General features: G+C 64.2%; 2 protein-coding genes across 8 annotated transcripts in view; one reads left to right on the top strand and one right to left on the bottom strand.

The window, feature by feature from the left end:
• Window positions 1-4,669, top strand: part of BOP1 (BOP1 ribosomal biogenesis factor) — a 68,241-nt gene extending 63,572 nt beyond the window's left edge. For both annotated transcript variants that reach the window (XM_067290060.1, XM_067290061.1), the window contains 9 exons: window positions 143-304; window positions 581-661; window positions 1,006-1,075; window positions 2,019-2,151; window positions 2,630-2,810; window positions 2,968-3,256; window positions 3,524-3,608; window positions 4,047-4,154; window positions 4,385-4,669. In XM_067290060.1, the coding sequence (XP_067146161.1) occupies window positions 143-304; window positions 581-661; window positions 1,006-1,075; window positions 2,019-2,151; window positions 2,630-2,810; window positions 2,968-3,256; window positions 3,524-3,608; window positions 4,047-4,154; window positions 4,385-4,538 (1,263 nt within the window). In that variant the 3' untranslated portion in view covers window positions 4,539-4,669. The remainder of the gene's footprint in view (window positions 1-142; window positions 305-580; window positions 662-1,005; window positions 1,076-2,018; window positions 2,152-2,629; window positions 2,811-2,967; window positions 3,257-3,523; window positions 3,609-4,046; window positions 4,155-4,384) is intronic.
• A 1,299-nt stretch (window positions 4,670-5,968) lies between these two features.
• MROH1 (maestro heat like repeat family member 1) overlaps window positions 5,969-19,806 on the bottom strand; it is a 47,117-nt gene continuing 33,279 nt past the window's right edge. For all 6 annotated transcript variants that reach the window (XM_067290054.1, XM_067290055.1, XM_067290056.1 and 3 more), the window contains 9 exons: window positions 14,247-14,384; window positions 13,371-13,485; window positions 11,128-11,274; window positions 10,360-10,548; window positions 9,834-9,986; window positions 9,541-9,675; window positions 9,220-9,322; window positions 8,098-8,163; window positions 5,969-6,439 (listed from right to left, as the gene is read on the bottom strand). In XM_067290054.1, the coding sequence (XP_067146155.1) occupies window positions 6,354-6,439; window positions 8,098-8,163; window positions 9,220-9,322; window positions 9,541-9,675; window positions 9,834-9,986; window positions 10,360-10,548; window positions 11,128-11,274; window positions 13,371-13,485; window positions 14,247-14,384 (1,132 nt within the window). In that variant the 3' untranslated portion in view covers window positions 5,969-6,353. The remainder of the gene's footprint in view (window positions 6,440-8,097; window positions 8,164-9,219; window positions 9,323-9,540; window positions 9,676-9,833; window positions 9,987-10,359; window positions 10,549-11,127; window positions 11,275-13,370; window positions 13,486-14,246; window positions 14,385-19,806) is intronic.

Raw genomic sequence — 19,806 nt, 5'->3', positions numbered from 1 at the left:
GGATGGTTCTCGGCTCGGGAGGGGATGTGCCGGGGCTGGGGGTGGCAGGACCTGGCCAGCCAGGAGGGTCCATCCAGACCTGGCGGTGCTGGGGAGCGCTGTGCGCGCGCGCAGCTCACCCGGGCTGCCCTCCGCCCCGCAGAAGCTGGCCTGGGAGCAGCAGGAGCCGGCCGAGCGGAAGCTGAACTTCGTGCCCCGGCAGTACCGGTGCCTGCGGGCAGTGCCTGCCTACTCCCGCTTCATCCACGAGCGCTTTGAGCGCTGCCTGGACCTCTACCTCTGCCCGCGCCAGAGGAAGATGCGGGTGAGAGCCCCTCACATCCCCCCCCAGCGTCCCCCTGTCCTGGAGACCTCGCGGGCTGGTCCTGCTCACCGAGCTGGGGCTGCCACTGGCAAAAGCGCTGTGCCCGGTCCACCCTGAAGCCCCGCGCCCTCGGCAGCCCCCGTTCCTGCCTGTCTGGGGGCCGTGATCCTCACGCCGCACGTGTGCGGGGCAGCAGCTCTGGCCCAGGCGGAGCACCGGGGGGGCTGGGAACGGCCCGGTGTCCCCGCTGCGTCTAACGAGCTGCCTCTGCCGCAGGTGAACGTGGACCCGGAGGACCTGATCCCCAAGCTGCCGAAGCCGCGGGACCTGCAGCCCTTCCCCACCACCCAGGCCCTGGTAAATCGGCGCCGTGTGCGTCTGTGTGTGCGTGTGAATGCCCTGGCCGGAGCAGGAGGTGCCCCAGCTGGTCCTGCTTGGATGCGGCACGTCCCCGGGCCCGTGGCCACTAGCCTGGCCATGGTGGGGCCCTGCCTGCTGCGGGACGGGCAGCACCGGGCTCAGCGCCGCCACGGCTGGGCAGAGCAGGGGGGAGCTCGGTGGGGTGCAGACATCTGCCTTCCTCTAGACACGGATACCCCCCCCCCGGCCTCCCCCCTCCTCGCTGCTGCCTCGGCAGTGCAGGGAGGCCCCCAAAAGCGGAGGCGGGGGGACCCTCACCTGCTTCCCCTCTCCCTCCCCAGGTCTACCGCGGGCACAGCAGCCTGGTGCGGTGCCTCAGCATCTGCCCCGGTGGGCAGTGGCTGGTGTCAGGTAAGGGTTTGCGTCCCGGACCGGGGGCTCCAGGACGCGCCGCTGGCCCGGCCCCGGCACCCTGCGCCCGCGTGTGCTGGGGGAGCCGGGCTGTTGGCGCGTGCACGGGCGAGAGCCTCCAGGCGCGGGGATCCCTGCTCGGCGGCGCGGGGCTGCGGGAGAAGCCGAGGCACCGGGCTCCCAGCCTGGCTCCCAGCACCCGTCCCCGGCAGCCGCTTGGCCGCCCCAGCCGGCACCGCGCAGCCCGCGGGAAGGAGCATTGCCTCCAGCAGGTTTTTCCAGCCGCCTCCGGGACCCCACCCAGGAGCCTGCCATCTCTCCCGCCACTCGGCAGTGGAGAAAGTGAGGCTGGAGAGTGAACGCAGCAGCCCCGAGCGGCCGGCCGGAGGCTGCAGATAGATTGAGAGCAGATGGCAGTTTAATAGCCCGCGAGGCACATGTGCTTTTTATAGCGCTCGAGTTTCCAGGCTGCCAGCTCCCGGTGGCCCGCGTCGTCAGCCCCTTGCACGACGTGGAATTCCTGGCCCGCGGCTGGGAAAGCGGCTGAGCTCAGGCGTTAAAAATAGCCCGACCTGCGGGGACACACGCGCACGTGCGCATGCGCTGCAGGTTACCTGCTCCTTCCGCCACCAGCGCCTCCGCGGCTGCCTGCCCGGGGAGGGAGCCTGGCCTGCGCTCTCGGAGCGAGACGGGCCGTGCCGGGGCCGGGGCCGGGGCTGGGATGGGCAGGCTGCCAGCACGGCAGCTGTGCCGGGATCAGGCACCGCAGCCTGCGTCGGGCAGGGGAGGCTGCTGCATCCCTCCCGCAGCCTGCGCTGCTCCTCTCCCGAGGCTGCACGCAGGGTCAGGCCTCTGCCCCGTGCGGAGCTGCGGCGGCAGAGCCCTCGGGATGAGCCGTGCCAACCCTGGCGCAGGCCCAGCCCCATCCCGTCCTGTCCCACAGGCTCCGATGACTGCACGGTGCGCTTCTGGGAGGTGAGCACGGCTCGCTGCATGAAAACCCTTCCCCTGGCCGGCGTGGTGAAGAGCATCGCCTGGAACCCCAACCCCACCATCCGCCTGGTGGCCATCGCTGTGTGAGTGACCCAGTTGATATAGTCTCCATCCTTCAGCCATCAGCATCTCAGGAGCTTCCTGAGCCACAGGGGTTGCTGGATTCCCTCTTCCAAAGCCTGTCCAGCTTCCATGGCATGTCTGTAAGCTCGCATTCCCTGCAGCAAGGCCATACACGCGGCCTGCTGTGAGCAGAGCCGTCGCTGCTTGTGGTGACCCTGCCTTCCGCTTCCTTGGTGGCCCTTGTTCTTGCTGAGGAGGGATCAGTCAGTCCCCACCATCCTGGCCGGGTACATTCAGGCTATGATAGAGCCCTCACCTGTCTCTTTTCCAGCCTGAGGGCTCCTGGCCTACGGAGTGGCCTGGCAGGCTCGCGGATTCCCGCGTGTCCCTCCCTGCCGCCCTGGCCCTGTGCTGGGGCCATCCCGTGACTCCGCAGGGCTTGCCAAGGGGGTTCGTGCGTCTGCCCAGCCCTGATCCGTGCGCTCTCCCCCGCTGCAGGGAGCAGTCCGTGCTGCTGGTGAACCCCAGCCTCGGCGACAAGCTGCTCTATGGGGCCACCGACCAGCTGCTCGAGTCCTACGTGGCGCCGGAGGAGGAGCGGGTGCAGCCCGTCCAGTGGGTCGCTGCCACCACCGAGGAGCACGGCAAGGGCATCCGGCTGGTCATCCAGCATAGCCGGGTACGGACGGGGAGGCCTCGCAGGGAGCTGCTGGGAAGTGGGTGCTTGGGCGGGTGATTCCCTGGGCTGAGCCCCGGCGCTGCAGGTGCAGGGAGCTGGTCCCCCGGGCACGGGGTCCCAGCTGGCAGTGACCATCTCCCACCCCCGCTCTCTGCAGCCCGTGAAGCAGGTGACCTGGCACGGCAAAGGCGACTACTTCGCCAGCGTCCTGGCTGACAACAGCAACATGCAAGTGCTGATCCACCAGACCAGCAAGCGCTGGAGCCAGAACCCCTTCCGCAAGAGCAAGGGGCTGGTGCAGTGCGTGCTCTTCCACCCCATCCGGCCCTACTTCTTCGTGGCCACGCAGCGCTACGTCCGTGTCTACAATCTCCTCAAGCAGGAGCTCACCAAGAAGCTGATGACGAACTGCAAGTGGGTGTCCAGCATGGCCATCCACCCTGGAGGTACGTGGCCTGTGTGCTCTCCCAAGGAGCTGCTGGGCCTTGTTGCACCCCGCTCCTTCAAGCTGTGCCTGCCTCAGGCATGCCCAGCCACGAACTGGCACCTCCGTGGACGTGGCAGGCTCAGGGTGACCCAGCAAGCTAGGATGGAGCATCCCACTCAGTCCAGGCCATCGGAGGTGCAGCCAGGGCCTGGGAGATCCTGGTGCTGGCAGGACGTGGTGCGAGTTTGCTGGTGACTCTTCAGTAACACCCTGTTCCCTCTCACAGGTGACAACATCATCTGCGGCAGCTACGACAGCAAGCTGGCCTGGTTCGACTTGGACCTCTCCACCAGACCCTACCAGCTGCTGCGGTGAGGCCCCAAGCCCTGCAGGGAGGCTCCCCATGTGCAGGTCCTCCCGGTTAGCCATGCCCCACAGCCCCAGAGCTCCTCCAGGGCCTGTTCCCAGGGATATTCCCTCTCCAGGGACCTGGCTGCAGGGGAAGGCCCAGACGGACCCCATCGGGTGGTCCCAGGAGCAGCCGTCCCTGCCCCAGCACGTTGGCGTCTCGCAGGTCCTGGGCGAGCTAGGGTGGGAGGACAGTGAGCACCAACCTGGGTATGGTGGGTGCTGGGCTGCTTTGAGAGCTGCCCGCAGCAGGTCCCAGTCTGCCCCAGTTGCTCCCCAGCCTCCCATACACAAGGTCGCTTGCAGCAGAGCTTGGGATCTGTAACGCTTGGCGCCCAGGCAAGGGCGCAGCTGCAGGGCAGGCGTCCTCCCCGGCCCGTGACGGCCCATGGTCTTTGCAGGCATCACAAGAAGGCGCTGAGGAGCGTGGCCTTCCACAAGCACTACCCGCTCTTTGCCTCGGGCTCCGACGACGGCAGCGTCATCGTGTGCCACGGCATGGTCTACAAGTACGTGGCGGGGGAGTCCGCGGGGATTTGTCGTCCAGCGCTGTGTCCTCCGGCAAGGCACAGTGTGTGTCGCCCCGAAGGGTTGCTGGAGGAGGGGGGTGGTGCTGCCCCAAGTGTCGGGAGGGATGCCGGGATGTGGGGGGCATCTGTGACCCCATGGGAGCACCCAGGGGGTGGAGGTGGGGAGGAGGCAGCCGAAGCCCCGCTCTGACCGCTCTCCTCCAACACAGCGACCTGCTGCAGAACCCGCTGCTGGTGCCCGTGAAGGTGCTCAAGGGCCACGCGCTGACGTGGGACCTGGGCGTCCTCGACGTGCTCTTCCACCCCACCCAGCCCTGGGTCTTCTCATCGGGTGCTGATGGCACCGTCCGACTCTTCACGTAGCTGCCGGTGCGGCGCCCCGACACGGGCTCCCTGCAGGCGAGGGGCAGCACCGGCCGCGGCAGCGCCAACGGGGCCGGCGCAGGCACCGGGACGCTGCACACGGACTCATTAAACTCTTTCTTTTGGATACAGTCCTGGGGCTGCGTCGCTTTGTGCTGCACCGCCAGCGCGGCCGCAGCCGGGGCCGGACTGACGCCCCGGGGCCACACGGACTCGCTAAAACCTCTCGGTGCCGCTGGAAAGCTGCAGCGGAGGCTGGGCCCCGCCAGCGCCGCACATCGCTTGTCCCAGCCAGGCTGCCGGACGGAGGGGAGGGAGGAAGGGGCACGGAGGCAGGGACGGAGCGGTGGAAGGATGGACGGGGCTGAGCGGTAAAGCGCTGGGGCCTGGGCGGGAGCTTTAACAAGTGGAAAAAGGCCGGCTCCCCCCCCGCCCCGTCCCCCCGGCAGGCTGGCAGGCGCGCGGGGCTGGCACGGCCCCAGCCCGGGCGCAGCCTGACTCCCTGCCCAGCAATCCCAGGAATCCTGCCGCCGCCGCCAGGGCCGAAAGGCTGCAGGAGCTGCGAGATATTTGGGGCCTGCACGGTGCGGGGAGCAGGTAGGGCTGCAGGAACGCGCAGCTGCAAGGGAACGGCGCGGCAGCCGCCCAGAGCTGGGGCCTGAGTGAGCAGCAGAGCCTGTGGGCGCCACCGCACCCTGCCAGGGCCACCAGGACACCCGCCACTGCCAGGCCCCAAGTGGCCTCTCGACCCCCTGCAGCACAGGGCATAAACCACTGCTGGCAGCTAAGGGGCAGAAAAGCAGCTCTTCCCTCCCAGCTTGTTCACTCTGAGCCCTACTGATACACCACAGCTCCAGTTGACTCTGCAAGCTCAAGCACCGGGCTGCGCCTGCCCCACTGGGGTGCAGCAGGAGCTCAAGGCCTTGGTCCGCAGGAACCTCTGTCCAGCCCTCCGAGGTCATTCCCTCCCCTGGACCACGAGCCCAGGAAGCAGCACAGGGCTGGGAACTGGAAAAGCATCAGAGCCCAGAGGGGAAAATACACAAGAGGAGCCTAGAGCAGGGTGCTGGGCCAGGCCATGCCACCCCCCCCAGCAGCTCACAAGGCTCCTTAAACCCAGAGACCCCACTGAGGAATTTGGGGGGGGGGGGCTGAGGGCTCCCCCCTCAACCCCTTCATCACTTCCCCACCCCCCATGGCAGTGCTGAGCTGTGTCCAGCCTCAGCTCCCAGCTGAAGCGGAGCCCCGCGGGCTCAGTGTGGCTCGCCAGCCCCCAGCCGCTGCACAGGGACGGCTTGGGCTCCCCCAGCCCTGGCTCCAACGGGATGCGGCCGGCACAGAGACCAGTGGCCGGGAGGTTTCCCCGCGGGACGGCGGGGGGTCAGGCCATGAGCTTCGCTCCCCAGTGAGACTCCTGCAGCGCCGGGTGGTGAGGAGCAAAGAGCTTTATTTAAAAATAGTTTATGTACAGTCCCCTGGGGGGGGGGGAGGGGGGGAGGATGGTCACATTCATGGAGCAGCGCCGGGGGCCTCGGGGCCCCACGTGCAGCGGCCGCGGGCAGCAGCGCGGGACCAGGGCTGGAGGCAGCGCGGGCGCCGCAGCCCCGAGCCCCCCGGGGCCCTTCTCCCCCGCCAGAGCCTCAGCCCCTAAGTCACCGCGGTCCCCGTCCCGCCGGGAGCCACGCGGGAGCTGGGGCGGCAGCGGGGCCGGGGGCTCCCCGGGGAGGCGGCGGGGTGCGGGAAGACGTGGCGGTGCCCGGAGCGGGGCAGCGAGGAGCGTCACGGCGCTGCGGCGGAGCCGGGGCGCCCAGCGGCTCACAGGACGCGGACGAGGCGGCCCAGCGTCTCGGCCACCTTCACGCGCACGGCGGGCGCCGGGTCCTTCAGCAGCAGGTTGAGAGCTGGAAGGGGAGAGCACAGAGCTGGGGCCCCCGCGCCGGCACCACCGGGGGCCGGGGGCTCCGCAGCCGCTCGCGGGGCCAAGCCGCCTCTATCAGCACCGTTTCCTAACGCCTGGAACCGCTCCCCGCTGCGGGAAAACAATCCAGGTAGTTTTTCCTAGCAGTAAAAAGCATAATACTATTTTTCCAGTAGCTTGTTTACCCGGCGCCTGAGCGCGGCCCGGCAAAGCCCCTCCGTGCCCGGCTCCCCACATGCCGGTCCCAGGACTGCCCCGAGCCCGGAGCCCTCCAGACCCCGCTCAGCTAATCCACGCAACGCGGGAAGCTCGCGCAACCCAACCCGCCTGCTCCCTCCAGCTATTACTCACCCACCCGCAGATTAGCTTTCACTTGTTTCAAACAGACAGGCCTCTTTCTTCTGGAAGGGCTCAGGGAGCCAACGGAAAGATAGTTTTTCCTTTTTTAGTGTTTTTTAAGCTCTCTTGGAACAATCCGAAAGTTTCCATGCATTACTATATACTATGAGGTCACTAGTGACAGGGAAAAAATCCCTGAAATCCAGGAAAATTACTTAACTCTGCTCCAAAATGCCACCAGCTTCAATCTGACTTTTTATTAGCCCCTTATAACGAGCCTTAACTCTGCCTTTTAACAGTTAACGCGTTACAAGCGCGCGCTGCAAGGCCCCTCTGCTTACGCTAAGCCCCTGCAAATGCCGGGTGAGCCCCGGCCTGGTGCCCCGGGCCAGCGCCACCGGCCAGGCCGCTGCTGCACGGCGGCGCGCGGGGCTCCGCGCCTGCTACCGCCAGCCCTGGGGCCGCAGCACCCCGCGGCGGTGCGTCCCTGCTCCGCTCCGCGAGGACAGGGCAGGGGCCACGACGGGCACCAACCTCCGCCGGGTGCCGTGGCCTTTCCCAGGGCCCCTCTGCGCCCCAGACTGGTCGCAGGCGCGAGGAGAACTGCAGCCCCCCCAGCGCTGGTCCGTGCTGGAGCACCGTGCACCCCGAGCTCCTGCCTTGGGGAGTGCCGTGCAGCCCCAAAATCCTGTTGCGGGGAGCCCCGTGCGCTCCCAGACTCCTGCCATGGTGAAGCCCCCTGCGCCCCCAGACTACCGCTGCGGGGAGCACTGTGCACCCCACGTTCCTGCTGCAGGGAGCACCGTGCGCCCCCAGGCACATGTCGCGGGCAGCGCCGCGCACCCCTGAGCTCCCGCTGCAGGCAGTGCAATGCACAACTGAGCTGCCGTTGCAGAGAGCACCGTGCACCCCCAAGCTCCCACCACGGGGAACACCGTGCACCCTGAGCTCCTGCTGCAGGCAGCACCATGCACCCCCAGACACGTCGCAGGGAATGCAGTGCACCCCTGAGCTCCCACCGCAGGCAGCACCAGGCATCCCCAGATGCATGTCGCGGGACAGCACCGTGCACCCTGAGCTCCTGCTGCAGGCAGCGCCGTGCACCCCCGAGCTGCCACTGCGGGCAGCACTGCACAGGCCCAGCCGTCCCGGGAAGCCCCGCGAGCGGGGGCACTCGCCTCCCAGCGGCTCACTCGCCCCCTGCCCGGCAGCATAGCCCCAGCACGGCCCGGCCGCACAGCTCTCCAAGCCCGCGGCTCCTGGAAGGAGGCGGCAGGCAGGGGGGGAACGACTCCTACTCACAGGAAATGAGTTGGTCCAGGTCCACTTGCTGACAGTGGTCTTCATCCACGTGCAGGACGAGAAAGCCTGAGGAAGAATTTCACAGTCAGGGCTTGGTCTGGATCCCACCAAGAATCCCTAAATCTGAGGAAAGAGGTAACGGAGGCACTCTGGGTGCCAGGTCGCTCCTTGGTGCCATTAATGTGTTGTGCGGCGTCGCCACGGCTCACGCGGGGAGCGTCCTACATGTTGTGCGCACAACGCCCCGCACAGCGCGCGCCCCCGAGAGACCCCTGCCAGGAGGGCAGAGGGGGCAGATCTTCTCCCTGCTGCAGCTCCTAAAGCTTCTTGCTTGCAAAGCGTTAACGGGCGATTCGGACCGCGGTTCAGCCGGTGCAAGAGCTCTTCAGGGTCTCTGCCGAACGCAGCGTAGCGTTACACCACCTGCGACCTCACGCGTGCGAAACGGGTGGAGGTGAGGCTGGGCATCGTTGCCCAACCTCAAAAGGGAACCAGCAACTACAGAGATGGGCTTGATGCTTCAGGAGCAGCCGCAGATGCCCCTTGGTGCCAGGACGTAACCGCATTTTATGGCTGCTACCATTTCACAGGGGAACGGCCACAGTACGAGGAACAACTCCGCTGGATGACCCTTGCCTGAACACACCGTGGCACAGCGACAACTCAAGAAATGCTCTGCGCTGACAGCACGGAGCTGCGGCAGCTCTGCTGGCAGATAAACCCACTGTCAATCTCAGAGCAACCTCATAGCTACATGCTGCAAGTTGAGTATGGGAACCTGCAAAACGATGGAATAAACTGGACCCGGTTGGGGTGGAATAAAACCAGTTAGAGCACGTCACCTCTGCGTGCAGCCCACAAGCAGGCCGCTATTTCTGCAAGACAGCGGATCTTCACGCCAGTCGCCTATGGAGGGCTGTCACCCAGACCATGGTTAGACCCGGCCACATGCTCTCCACCTAAGCTGGTCGGCACCAGACGATGCCGGCCATTTCCAGCAGCCGCTCTAGCAGAACAGGGACCGCCAGGCCTTCCCAGGACAGCACGAACAGCCACGCGCACGATCTTCTGCAGAAAGGAGGCCCACGCTGAATGCAAGGAGGGTCTCGGGAGCAGCCTTACCAATGAACATGGGCGCAGCCGCTCTGATGTCAACCCAGTTGCTCTTGAAGTAGAAGAGGTTGGTCAAAATCAGGCGATTCAGCATCTCTGGGTAGCTCTGCATCTAGAAGGGAGACCAGAGGAGGTCACCAAGGACCCAAGACCGGCTGCCTGCAGCACCGGCACCACTGCTCAGAAGCACAGAGGTCCTGGGCAGGCTGCACATTATCCCAGGCCCACGAGGACACAAGGGCACCACAGCAGGACCCGGAGGTCCCTGCGGATGGGGCTGGTGGCCAGCAAGGAGCCGGCCCCGCCGCCGGGGTCTCTGCCGCCGCTCACCAGGTGTTTGCAGACGTTGTTCATGAACTCCCCGTAGTGCAGGCTCCTGTCCTCCCGCAGGTGGTTCAGGAACATGTCGCAGAGCCCCTCGCAGCCCATGTTGGGGCCGCACATGCGCAGAGCAAACTTGCAGGCCTGCGGCGCAGAGAGGGGGAGGCTGCAGCAGGCATCCGAGAGCTCGACGCCTGAGCGGTCTCCCCAGGGCAGGCTGCCCCGCGCCAAGGTGAAGGACCTCGGCATCTGCCAGCCGGCACGGGACAGGACGCCAGCGGTTGCCAACCAAGGGCACTTACTTTGACCACCTCTGGCTTTGGGTCTTGGAGATGGAGCAGCAGCGTCACCAGCCCGTTGAGGATCTGCTCGAAGAAGACTTCGCAGTTGCCGTCGCTGAATTTAGTCAGGTTGCCAAAGAGCACGATGGACGACTTGCGGAGGTCGGGCTGCTCCTGCAAGCGGAGGGGACGAGGAGCTGTCGGGGGGGGACCGGCCACCCGTGCCCCCCAGGGCTGAGGGCAGGCTCCATTTGGGGTGTAAATCCACCCAAAGGGCCCCTCTACTTCCCAGTCATCTCGCTGTCCATCCTTGGCTCCCCGCTCGGAGCCCACCAGAGCACGGCGGCTGGGAGCGCCATGCACCTGGACCTCCTCCCACCCGGCCCCGCTGCGCCGGCCGCGGCAAGGAAGGAGCCGTGCGGTGCCCAAGAAGAGCCCTGTGCTCCTGGTCCCACCCCTCCATCGAGCAGGCTCCGGCTCGCTCCGGACAAGGCGTTTAACGCGCCGACCACCGCGCCAGCTCCACCTCGCCGGGGCTCCTCCTTACGCTGTCGAAGAAGGGCCGGATCCTGATCGCAATGTGGAGGAGCATGGACTGGACGTCTCTCTCCTCCACGTGATCCAGGAGCTTGGAGAGACTGGACATGGCCTCCAGCGCGACCAGGTTGTGGGGATCGTCCTTGTCATCCATGCCGTTGACCATGGAGGCCAAGAGCTTGGCCCCGTGCTTCCGCACCTGCAAGGGAAGAGGGAGCAGGAGCAGGAGCAGAGCGAACCGGCTGCGCGTCCGCTGCTCGTTCGCCCTCCGGATTTCCCAACGGAAACCTCCCAGCAGCCACCAAGCCCCGCAGGCTGGGACGGGCCGTTCCCACCGCTGCCCGGGCCGTGCCGTGCTCCGGCCCTTCCTCGCCCTCGCCAGGGCGCTTGGCTCGTGCTTCCCTTCGGCTCGCGCAGCCCGGAGCACCGGATGCTATTAGAGCGGCGACTCCGACGGGGCTACGCCAGCGGAAAGGTATTTTTAGTAGCTGCTTATGTTTTAGCGGCAGATCACAGTAGCTTATTGTCTGTCTCGGGGCTGACCCGCCCGCGACCCCTTCCCGGCGTTTGGAGCGGGACGCGCGCCGGAGCGCGGCGCCTGCCAAGCGGATTAGGAACCAGGTAGAGGAGCGGAGGCACCGGGCCGCCCCGCGCTCCTGCGCCGACGGGGCTTTGCAGCGCCGGCCCCGCTCCCGCGCAGCAGGAGGGTGGGAGCAGCCGCCGCCCGGATCCCTGGGAAGGACTCTCCCGGAGCAGGGAACATCGAGCTGGCTCTTACCTTTTCCGGCGCCCCGGAGGAGATGTTGCCCAGCCCTCGGAGAGCCAGCATGCGCACTGACATGCAGGGGTCCTTCTGCCGGCCCGTCATGTTATCCATCATGGTCTCCAGCAGGATCAGGTCATTCACCACGTTGCTATTAAGGAGCTGGAGCAAAGAGAGCCTCGGCGTCAACAGGACGGTAATGCCCCAAATCGTGACGGAGATTACGTCTGCATCTCGGATGCTCTTACTCCTTTCCAGAGGGAAAGAGCCCGGGGCGGATTTGATTTGCTCCCCAGCTCTACATACGCATCATCCAGAGACGCGACTGGAGGAGCCCTCGGCCCTTACACCCCAACCACGCGCTCAGGCTTGGGGAATCTGCAACGATTTCCAACACGTAAATCGAGGAAATCGAGCACCGAAGCAGCAGCAAGCCCAGCCGAGCACTGACAGCCAGCAGAAACCCAACAGCTTCTCGCTTTGGGGTGGAGGCCAGCACCCACGTGGAAGCTGGACCACTGGCCCCCGAGATCCCCTTCCAGGTGAGATTAGGACAGCTAGGAAAACCACCGGAGTTCAGATTAGGACTGTGATTTATGCTCTTCTGTAGTCTTTTGCTTCTATATCGTTACCTACCAGCCCCAAATCCTTGAATCTTAAACCTAAAGCCGTGCTTTGTTTTGCTGCCAGGTCGGTGCCACCTCCTTTGGCCGACGTTTCCCCAGCTCGGTCGAGGGCAGCTGCCAAGGGGGCACCAAGACACGCCAGGGAGCGAGACACCCGCGGCCTGGGGATGTTAGGGAGACCCCGGGCTGCAGCGCATCCTCCCGCTCTGCGGAGAGGCCCAGCGGCTCGCCGGGAAGGAGTGCTCTCCGGATGACGGAGCGGCCCGGGGCGGAGGGATCGCTCCCTGCTTCCCACCACCCCTACAGCACCGAGCGCTGCCCTGGAGCCCCCCGCGCAGGGGACATCCCCGAGCGACTTCGTAGCAGCAGAACCAGAGCTTTTGGCAAGCGGCTCCTCGCCTGGAGCCCGGGGAGCGCTCGGAGAGGCGCTTATAGAAGCTGGCCAGGCATGAGTTCAAGGAGACTATTTCAGGAGAGCTGGCTAACCGAAGGCTGCAGGGCTGCTCTCCCGCTGACCCTCGTAACCGAGCCCCCGAGTCGCCGGGAGAGCCGCGTGCGCGGAAGCAGGATGAGCTCCAAGGACCGGCGCGTGCTCTCCCGGCGGAGCCCAGCTCCTCCCGCAGCCATCAAGCTCCCCGCGTGACGAAAAGGGACGTTAATCGCCTGCAGCGGCGCGGCCGGCGCCGACCCGGCTCTGCAAGGGGGGGGCTCCCGGGGGGGACAGGGACCCCACGGCCAGGGAGTCCCGGGCATGCATCCCGCATGCAAACCCCGGCGGAGCCCCAAAGCGACACCCGGGGCTGGAAGGAAACCTCGCGGGACGGCGCAGACCCTGCTGCGGAAAGGCCGCGGCGGACGCCCCAGGTCCCCTCTGCTAGGGCCCGGCGGCCGTTTCCCCGCCTCGCCTCCGCTGTCATCTCCGTCGCTGGCGCGGCCGGGAGAGAAGGGACTGAGCTCTCACCTCATCAGTTCTGAGAGAGGGAGACACAGGCATTTGCTTCCTTCCCCTCCAGCTCCACGGTGAGGCAAAGCTGCTATTTTAAACCCTTTAAGGATGCAGGGAGCCAACCGCACTCCAAAACTAAAGCAGATTCTGGGACAGGGTCCAAGAGCAGGGCCATCGGCTCCCCCAGCCAAACAGAAAATAAAAACAGTGCCTTAATCCCAGGCTGCTTAAGCAGCTGAGAATTTAAAAGGTGGTTTATAAGCAGGGATATAGTTCTGCGCCGCTGGCATAAGGTGCTCCTTTATGTAACAGAAACTACTCGAGCGGCCCAGGGCTTTAAGGTGGTACGCGCGGAGCGATAGCGTTACCGTCTGCTGGCCGCGGCGCTGCCCCGCGCCGGAGGAAAGGACTTGAGTCACTTCATTCCTTAAGGTGGTACGTAAGGAGAGAGTTATGGTTTGCTGGCTCATCGCAGCGATGTGCTAAGAGTTGGACTCCTGCAAGCGCTCCGCTGCCATCCCCGCTACCAGAGGGCCGGGAAGCCGACGAGGACAGCGCGCGGCTGCGGGTTTAACCCTCGGGGTCTCAGCCCGTTTCCCGCAGGGATAACGCCGCGGTCGAGCCCGGAAGACGGACGGGAGGCAGCCCACGAGTCGCCCCCCCACCGCGACGCTGGCCGGTCTCACCTCCGCCAGGAAGGCCGTGGTGGTGATCCGCTGGTTGTCCAGCACGCTGTTCAGCGTCGGCATGAGGTTCTTCACGATCAGGGGGAGCCTGGGGCCGGCGTGCTGCGCCATCGCGCTGCAAAGACAACGGTCCCGCGTCACCCCGCTCCGTTCGGGCGGGTTCAGCCTTGGCAAAGAGGTTCGAAACCCAACGGCACGAGGAACCACCATCCCACCGCACCGCGGAAGCGGGAACTGAGCCGGACACTCTCCAAGCTCCGCTGCCTGGAGCTAACGGGTGGCCCGCAGACCTCCGACGACTTCGAGGCAGCCGCACAGCCCCCACGGGCCCGCCCGCCTCCCTGCTCGCCGCCGTCTGCTCCGGCGGAGCAGCCGGACCCGAGGCAGCGCCGGGGACGGCGGAGCAGCAGCTTTGCTCACCCTGCGCCTGCCCCCAGCTTAAGCTCACGCTTCGCTCGGGCGGCTGCGGGAGAGCCGGTTGAACCCCTGGGAAGAGGAGACGCTGGGAATAACCCGCACAGCCAAGAGCCGGCATCGCCTCCTCATCCAGGGATGAGTTCCGGGGCAGAGCTGGTGCCAGGGACACGCCGGGCACCGCGACCACAGAGGCCCCTGCAAGGAGCCGGCTCCGGCAGACCGCGGCTGGGAGGGACGGGCTTTGTTTCGGATGAGACGCTCTCGAGTGTCTGGGAGGTTCAATAAAGATTTTTTTTTTTTTTTTTTTTGCAAATACTGGAAAATCCCAAACCAGTCGTCTCCTCCGCAGCCGTCCAAGAGCTATTAGCCGCGCTGGGCGGAGGGAAAGCTAAGTCCCCGTCCGAACCAGACCCCGCCAGCGGCCTCGACGCGCCGCAGCGCCTGGCGCCGGCAGCTCACCTGGCGAGCGCGGCGATGCCGTCGTGGTGCCGCTCGGCGCTGGCCATCAGCTCCCAGCCTCCAGCACGGCCCACGGCCCGGGCCACCTCCTCGCTGCCGCCCCGCGCCAGCATGGCTTGCAGCGTCTCCACGGCGCAGCTGGGGAGAGAAGCGCCGCGCCGTGAGCCCCATGGCATGGCACGGCGTGCACGGCACGGCATGCACCGCACGGCATGCACGGCACGCGGCGAGCAGCGCTGCCAGCCCAGCGGGGGGGTCTGGCATTCCGCACCGCAGCAAATTAAGAGGGAATTTCTCGCAAAGCGGGGGGCGTTCGGAGGCGTCAGGGTACTTGAGGACTGCGTGAGTTATGCGAGGGCTTTAGCGGGAGTGAGACAAAGCCGTAACTCACTGCTACTTCCATTTGCACCGTGACATTTGCCATTAAAGTGATCCAAGACAATAGGCTGAAAAGTAAAGAAGTCCAGAGCTACTTTAAGAAGGGTTTTTTTTGCATTAATATTTTATAGGTAGGGATTATTTTGCTGCAAGCACAGAGCAACATATGGGAAACATACATTATCCTGTCAAAACAAAACAAATATTAGTAATGGATAAATCTTAGGCTTCGATACGAGCAAGAGGAACGTATTTGCCACACGCACATGAAGAAAACACCACTCCAAGAGCATCTCAAAGGGAAGGTCTTTAAGCTTACGACTTGGGGTCCCGCTATTTTGGCTTCCCGGAGAAGGGGGTCAAGCTGCCGCGACAAGGACCGGCGCTCGGAGGGACGGTCGCCCCTTTGGCATGAGCTCCGGGAGCCTACGGCATCCGGGGCTGCTTCTGGGGCTCCGCCACGGCCACGTGCTCCAGCAGCCACGACTGCAGAAGACCAAACAACCCCCAGCTTTCCTTAATGAAGGATATACGATCTCTCCTCTACCGCGTCCAAAGTCAAGACTAATGATGGAAAATAAACACCGACCCACCGTATGTGCAAGGAAAATAAACCCAGGCTGGATTTCCTCCAAGGACAAGTGCCTCGAGGATCTACTCGCACAAGCAGAGCACCGTTCGGGGCCAAAGCTGAGCCTCTTCCAGGGACAAACGCACAAAGAGCGGAGAGGAAAGGAGACGAGCGAGAGGACGAAGCAGTTTTGCCGCCCTGCTTGGCGCAGCCGTTTCCACCGCCGGGCAGGAGCTCCGCTTTCCGAGCGCGGGGACGTCCCGCCTCTCTGCGGCTTCGGCCCCTGGGCACCCTCAGCCGCATCCTCCGTGAATCTAGTGCTAGTAGTAGTTTGCTTTACTCTGGAAAAAGTCCTGCCTGGAAAGGGTCCTGTGCTCCTGCGTTATGAAGGCCACGGGACAAGAAGGAATTAATGACTAGTTAAAGGAAACCTTGGTGGAAGGATACTTCAGCCTATTCCCCCCCCCCACCATGCCAATCTGCCGGCACGGACAACAGTCCTGTTTTCACTTTCTTGGAGTCAAGCCACAGAGATCTTAAGGCTTTTCAACCGGTTTTCAGATGGAGACAGTCTTTACTGCAGCACGCACAGCTCTTCCGAGCCACCTTTAGTTTCCTTTTTTGAGGCCGCAGCAGAAATTGAGAGATGATATGCAAGCGTCTTCATTTGGAGAGGTTTTCACACATAGCAAGGGGTTAGTCTCCGACCTCAAGTATTCCTTCCCGCAGCCTGGAACCAAACCCAGCCTTCCCGCTCGTTAAGGCAGCCAGCGCAGCGGGAGCGCACGATGCACCTTTCACGTACGCCTGCCCGCTCGGGAGCCGGATACCCCATAGCCCTTCCAGCTCAACACGTCCAGCTCGGCTCGCTCCCCCATGGCCCGAGGACACGGCGGGATCTCGAGTATTTATTCTCTCGCAGCATAAGAAAAGGGCAACAAAAAAGCCCCCCAGGAGATGCCGATAGAAGACGCAGCCCAACGAAGGCTTGACGAGTTTCCCATGGGTCTTCCTTCGGCCGCGCCACCCAGCTTTGCATCAGCACGCGTGCAGGCCATCGCGTTCGGGATCGCGCCGGGCTCCGTTTGGAGGTGCAAAGCCCCGCTGGGAGACGCAGGCACCCCGCCGAGTCTCGGTGAGAGGGTTTTGCTCAGATCCACCCTCCGCAGGGTGGACGGGATGGCACGGGCAGGACGAGGTCCATCGGGCACCGCCACCACCACCAGCGCGGCGCGTCCCCAGCTCGGCTGCGGCTCTTCGCCGGGCCGGCAGCTCCATCCAAACCTCCCCAAGAGCCTTCAGCTCTCGGCCCGCAGCTCCCAGCTCTCCCTCTCCGTTAGCGGGGGCGAAGCGGCAAGGAGCAAGGGCAGCCGGTTAGCCGCTGCGCAAACAGGCTATTCCTGCAAGACAGATGGTTCAAGCCGCTCATTCACAAGGTTTGCTTTTTCCAGTGTCCTATAGACACTTCCTTCCTTTCCAACAAAAGCCTGTGTCTTCCAAACCCTCTTTCCTGCCAAGCTATCATATTCACCTTTACCATCTCTCTTTGGCATTTAAATATCATGAAGACTTAGAATTCAAAACGTGTACAGGAAATTACTTTGATATTGTAACCAGCTCCTGGGACAAGGCTGGAATTTCACATCTCCGCGTTTTTTTTTCTGCACGTTGGACAAAGACAATTCCCTCTCCATCCGTCAGCAACGACTTCACGGACGCTGAGCCGCAGCTACCTGCCCGCGCCCATGCGGCAAGGGCAGGCGCGCATCTCGGAGCGGAGCCGTATGCCGTTCCCTGCCCCTTCGATCAGGACTAGGCGTTCTCGGAAGTAGCTAGCAAGACACGACCCCTCTTCCCGCTCCCAAAAAAAACGGTGACATCACCGGCACACTGGTCGCTGCGACGCACAGCCAGGACGACGTTGCTGCCTTGCAGCAACACCCGCGAGATCAAGCAGAGATCTGAGAAACGGCGTAAGGAAACCCAACGCAGGCGCAAGCGTGCCAGCCTCCAGGGACACCTTTCGGCGGAGCTCCCTTTCCGGGATCGGCCCGACACCGGGCAGAGGGACGTTCCCACTCCCCCAGGTCGGGGTCCAGGTTGCCGCTGCGACGCACGCGGACTGGTCCGGTCCTGGCTCCGGCACAGGAGCTGCCGGCCACGGACGGCGTGGCACATTCTGGTTTTGCGTCCCGATGCTGTCCAGAGTCCAGATGCTTTTGGAGGAAGAGCGGTAGTTTCTGGCTCCTAGGCCTCCTTCCCTGGGAAGCAACCAGTCGCTTCAAGTTTTCTTAAGAACTGCTCGTGTTATGGTAAGGGGCCTGGCCGCGACGCGACCGTGCCTCTCCTCCAGGAGCCGTTAAGGGAACGGGCAGTTCTGGGCGCGCGAGCCCAAAGCCGCAAAGGAAGCACAAGGGTCCGCTGCCGTCGGGAAATCCGCGGGAAGCCACCCTGCCCCGGCGCAGCAGGAACGCCCCGGGGGAACAGGACGAGTGTCACGAGCTCGGCCAGCGAGCGCCGCAGCAAGGCGAGCCGAGCTCGGCGTTAACCAGCCCGCTGCGCCAACGCGTCGGGGTTTCTTTTAATTTTGCTCTAACATGTGGTCTAAATAAAACGCTAATCAGATAGCGGCCCTGCTATCCAGCATAACAACCTGTTTCCACTCATTACATCTCCGTGCTGGAAAAGTTACCCTCTGCATTAGCAGCAGCTTTCCGGGATGAGGACGGGGCCCACCACAGTACGTCTGGGCGGACGGCGGGTGCTGCTCGGTTTGTCCGACGCCTCCATTCCAGTCATTCCGTTCGGTGCAAGGAAACGGCCTTTCTTCACAGTTGGGATTTGACAAATGAACTGTCAAGCGATGCTGGAGCCCTTTTAACTTGCTGCCACTTTGGTGTCTTTGCAGGCTCCTCCAGCCTTTTTTTTTTTTTTTTTCCCCCAAGACTAATAATAGCCTGTAAAAAAAAACCCAACTCTGAAAACCCGCAAGAGGATAAAACTCAGAAATGAGGGCACAGCTTCTTCCCCACAGGCCAGTCGAAGCTCCAGGGGAATCTTTAGGCATTTAGCTAACCATGGGCTTCACAGGTACGGGCAAGCACGTGGCTGAACGGGAGCAGCTTCAGCGGAGGGATCCCCCGCTCTCCCGAACGGCCCTTGCACCTACAGCCCTCGCGCCTACAGCCCTCGCAGCGCCGCAGCGCCCTGCTGCTGCTCGCGCTGACGTGGGTTTAACCCTGACGTTCCCATAAGTTCATAGCACCTTAAAAAAAGCAAGTGCAAGTACCACTTGTAAGCTGGAAACTCCTAAGCCGCTTCTGCTTGGCCAGCGGAAGCGGTGCTGAAGCCTGCAGAGCGCCCGCCGGCACGACGCGACAGCCGGACGGTGGCGTGGATGGACGGGATATCCTGACTGGTGTCCGCTAGGATGACCGGGAGTCCCCAGCTAGGCAGAGCCGCTGCGCATGGGAGCGGGGCTGTTTGCATCCCGCTCGCATCCACATCGCCTGTGGATGCGGTGGAGACGAGTCCTGGTGCTCTTTCCTACGGACTGAAGCGTCTCAGATGCAGCGCAGAGGTGCAGGAGAAGAGAGCAGCCGCCTAGGGCGGGCTCCTAGCAGGCGCACAGGGATTGAGCCCAGGCAAGAGTTGGAGAACTAACTCGTCACGCAAATCCAGCTTTTGGGAGAGCTCTGACGCCCGCGAGGAACAGGAGACTTGCGTTACGTCAGCTGCCTTGACGTCCTTTCTCCAGGGCAGGACACGGCTTGCATCGCCTCCGCAGGCTCCCAGCTCCGGCAGCCCCGCCGTACCACGGATTACGGCCCAACGTCACGCTCCCGGGAGGCGACTCGCCGAAGCCTGGGGCAGGAGGACTCCTCCAGCCCGCCTAATGCGTGCGCCGGCTTCAGGACTTCCCGCCCTTCCCGGCACCGCGGCTGGCCATGCTGGAAGCGCCGATGAGCGGGCTCCAGCTCGCGGGCTCAGAGTCCCACGCGGCCTCTCCTTCGCAACGCGAGCTATAGCCCTGCACCAAATCCAGCGGGACTTGCCTATTTCTGCTACCCTGCATGGACCGTTTACCCCACCTCTGACGAAGAAGCGCTAATGTTGTGCGCGGTCCTGGCTGGGAGGAACCAAACGGTTACGGTTTCGCTCAAGTCGGGATGACGTGGCCAGAAGCCGAGGGGAGGAGAAGCTGAACTACCCGGCACCCTGCCGGCAAGAGCTCCTCGCACGTGAAAGGAGGTCCCACCTTTGCAGAGATCCCTAGCACCACGGATACGAGCACGCGCTCCCAGCTCGCGAAGGAAGAGCTCGTTACAGGCAACACCGTTAAATTTCAAGGCAAAGCCCGAGCCGCCCAGAAGCCACCTCGCATCCACGCGTCGCTGGGAGCACGGCGTAGCGCCAGCCTGGCCGCGGCACATCCCACCGCCAGCCCTCTGCCAGACGGACCCAAAGCGCCGCAGGAGGACCAGCCTTAGCACCGCTGTCCGCACGCGGCGGAAGGTGGCGCGGCCCCGTTTTGCTTGCTCGAGCAGCCGGCGATCCGTCGTGGCCGAGGCACACCGCAGCCGTCGACGCCGGGAAGCCGAGAAACTTCCT

The sequence above is a fragment of the Apteryx mantelli genome, chromosome 2 (genome assembly GCF_036417845.1).
Source record: "Apteryx mantelli isolate bAptMan1 chromosome 2, bAptMan1.hap1, whole genome shotgun sequence".
NCBI classification, from domain to species: domain Eukaryota; kingdom Metazoa; phylum Chordata; class Aves; order Apterygiformes; family Apterygidae; genus Apteryx; species Apteryx mantelli.
This window is presented reverse-complemented; position numbering and strand designations above follow the sequence as displayed.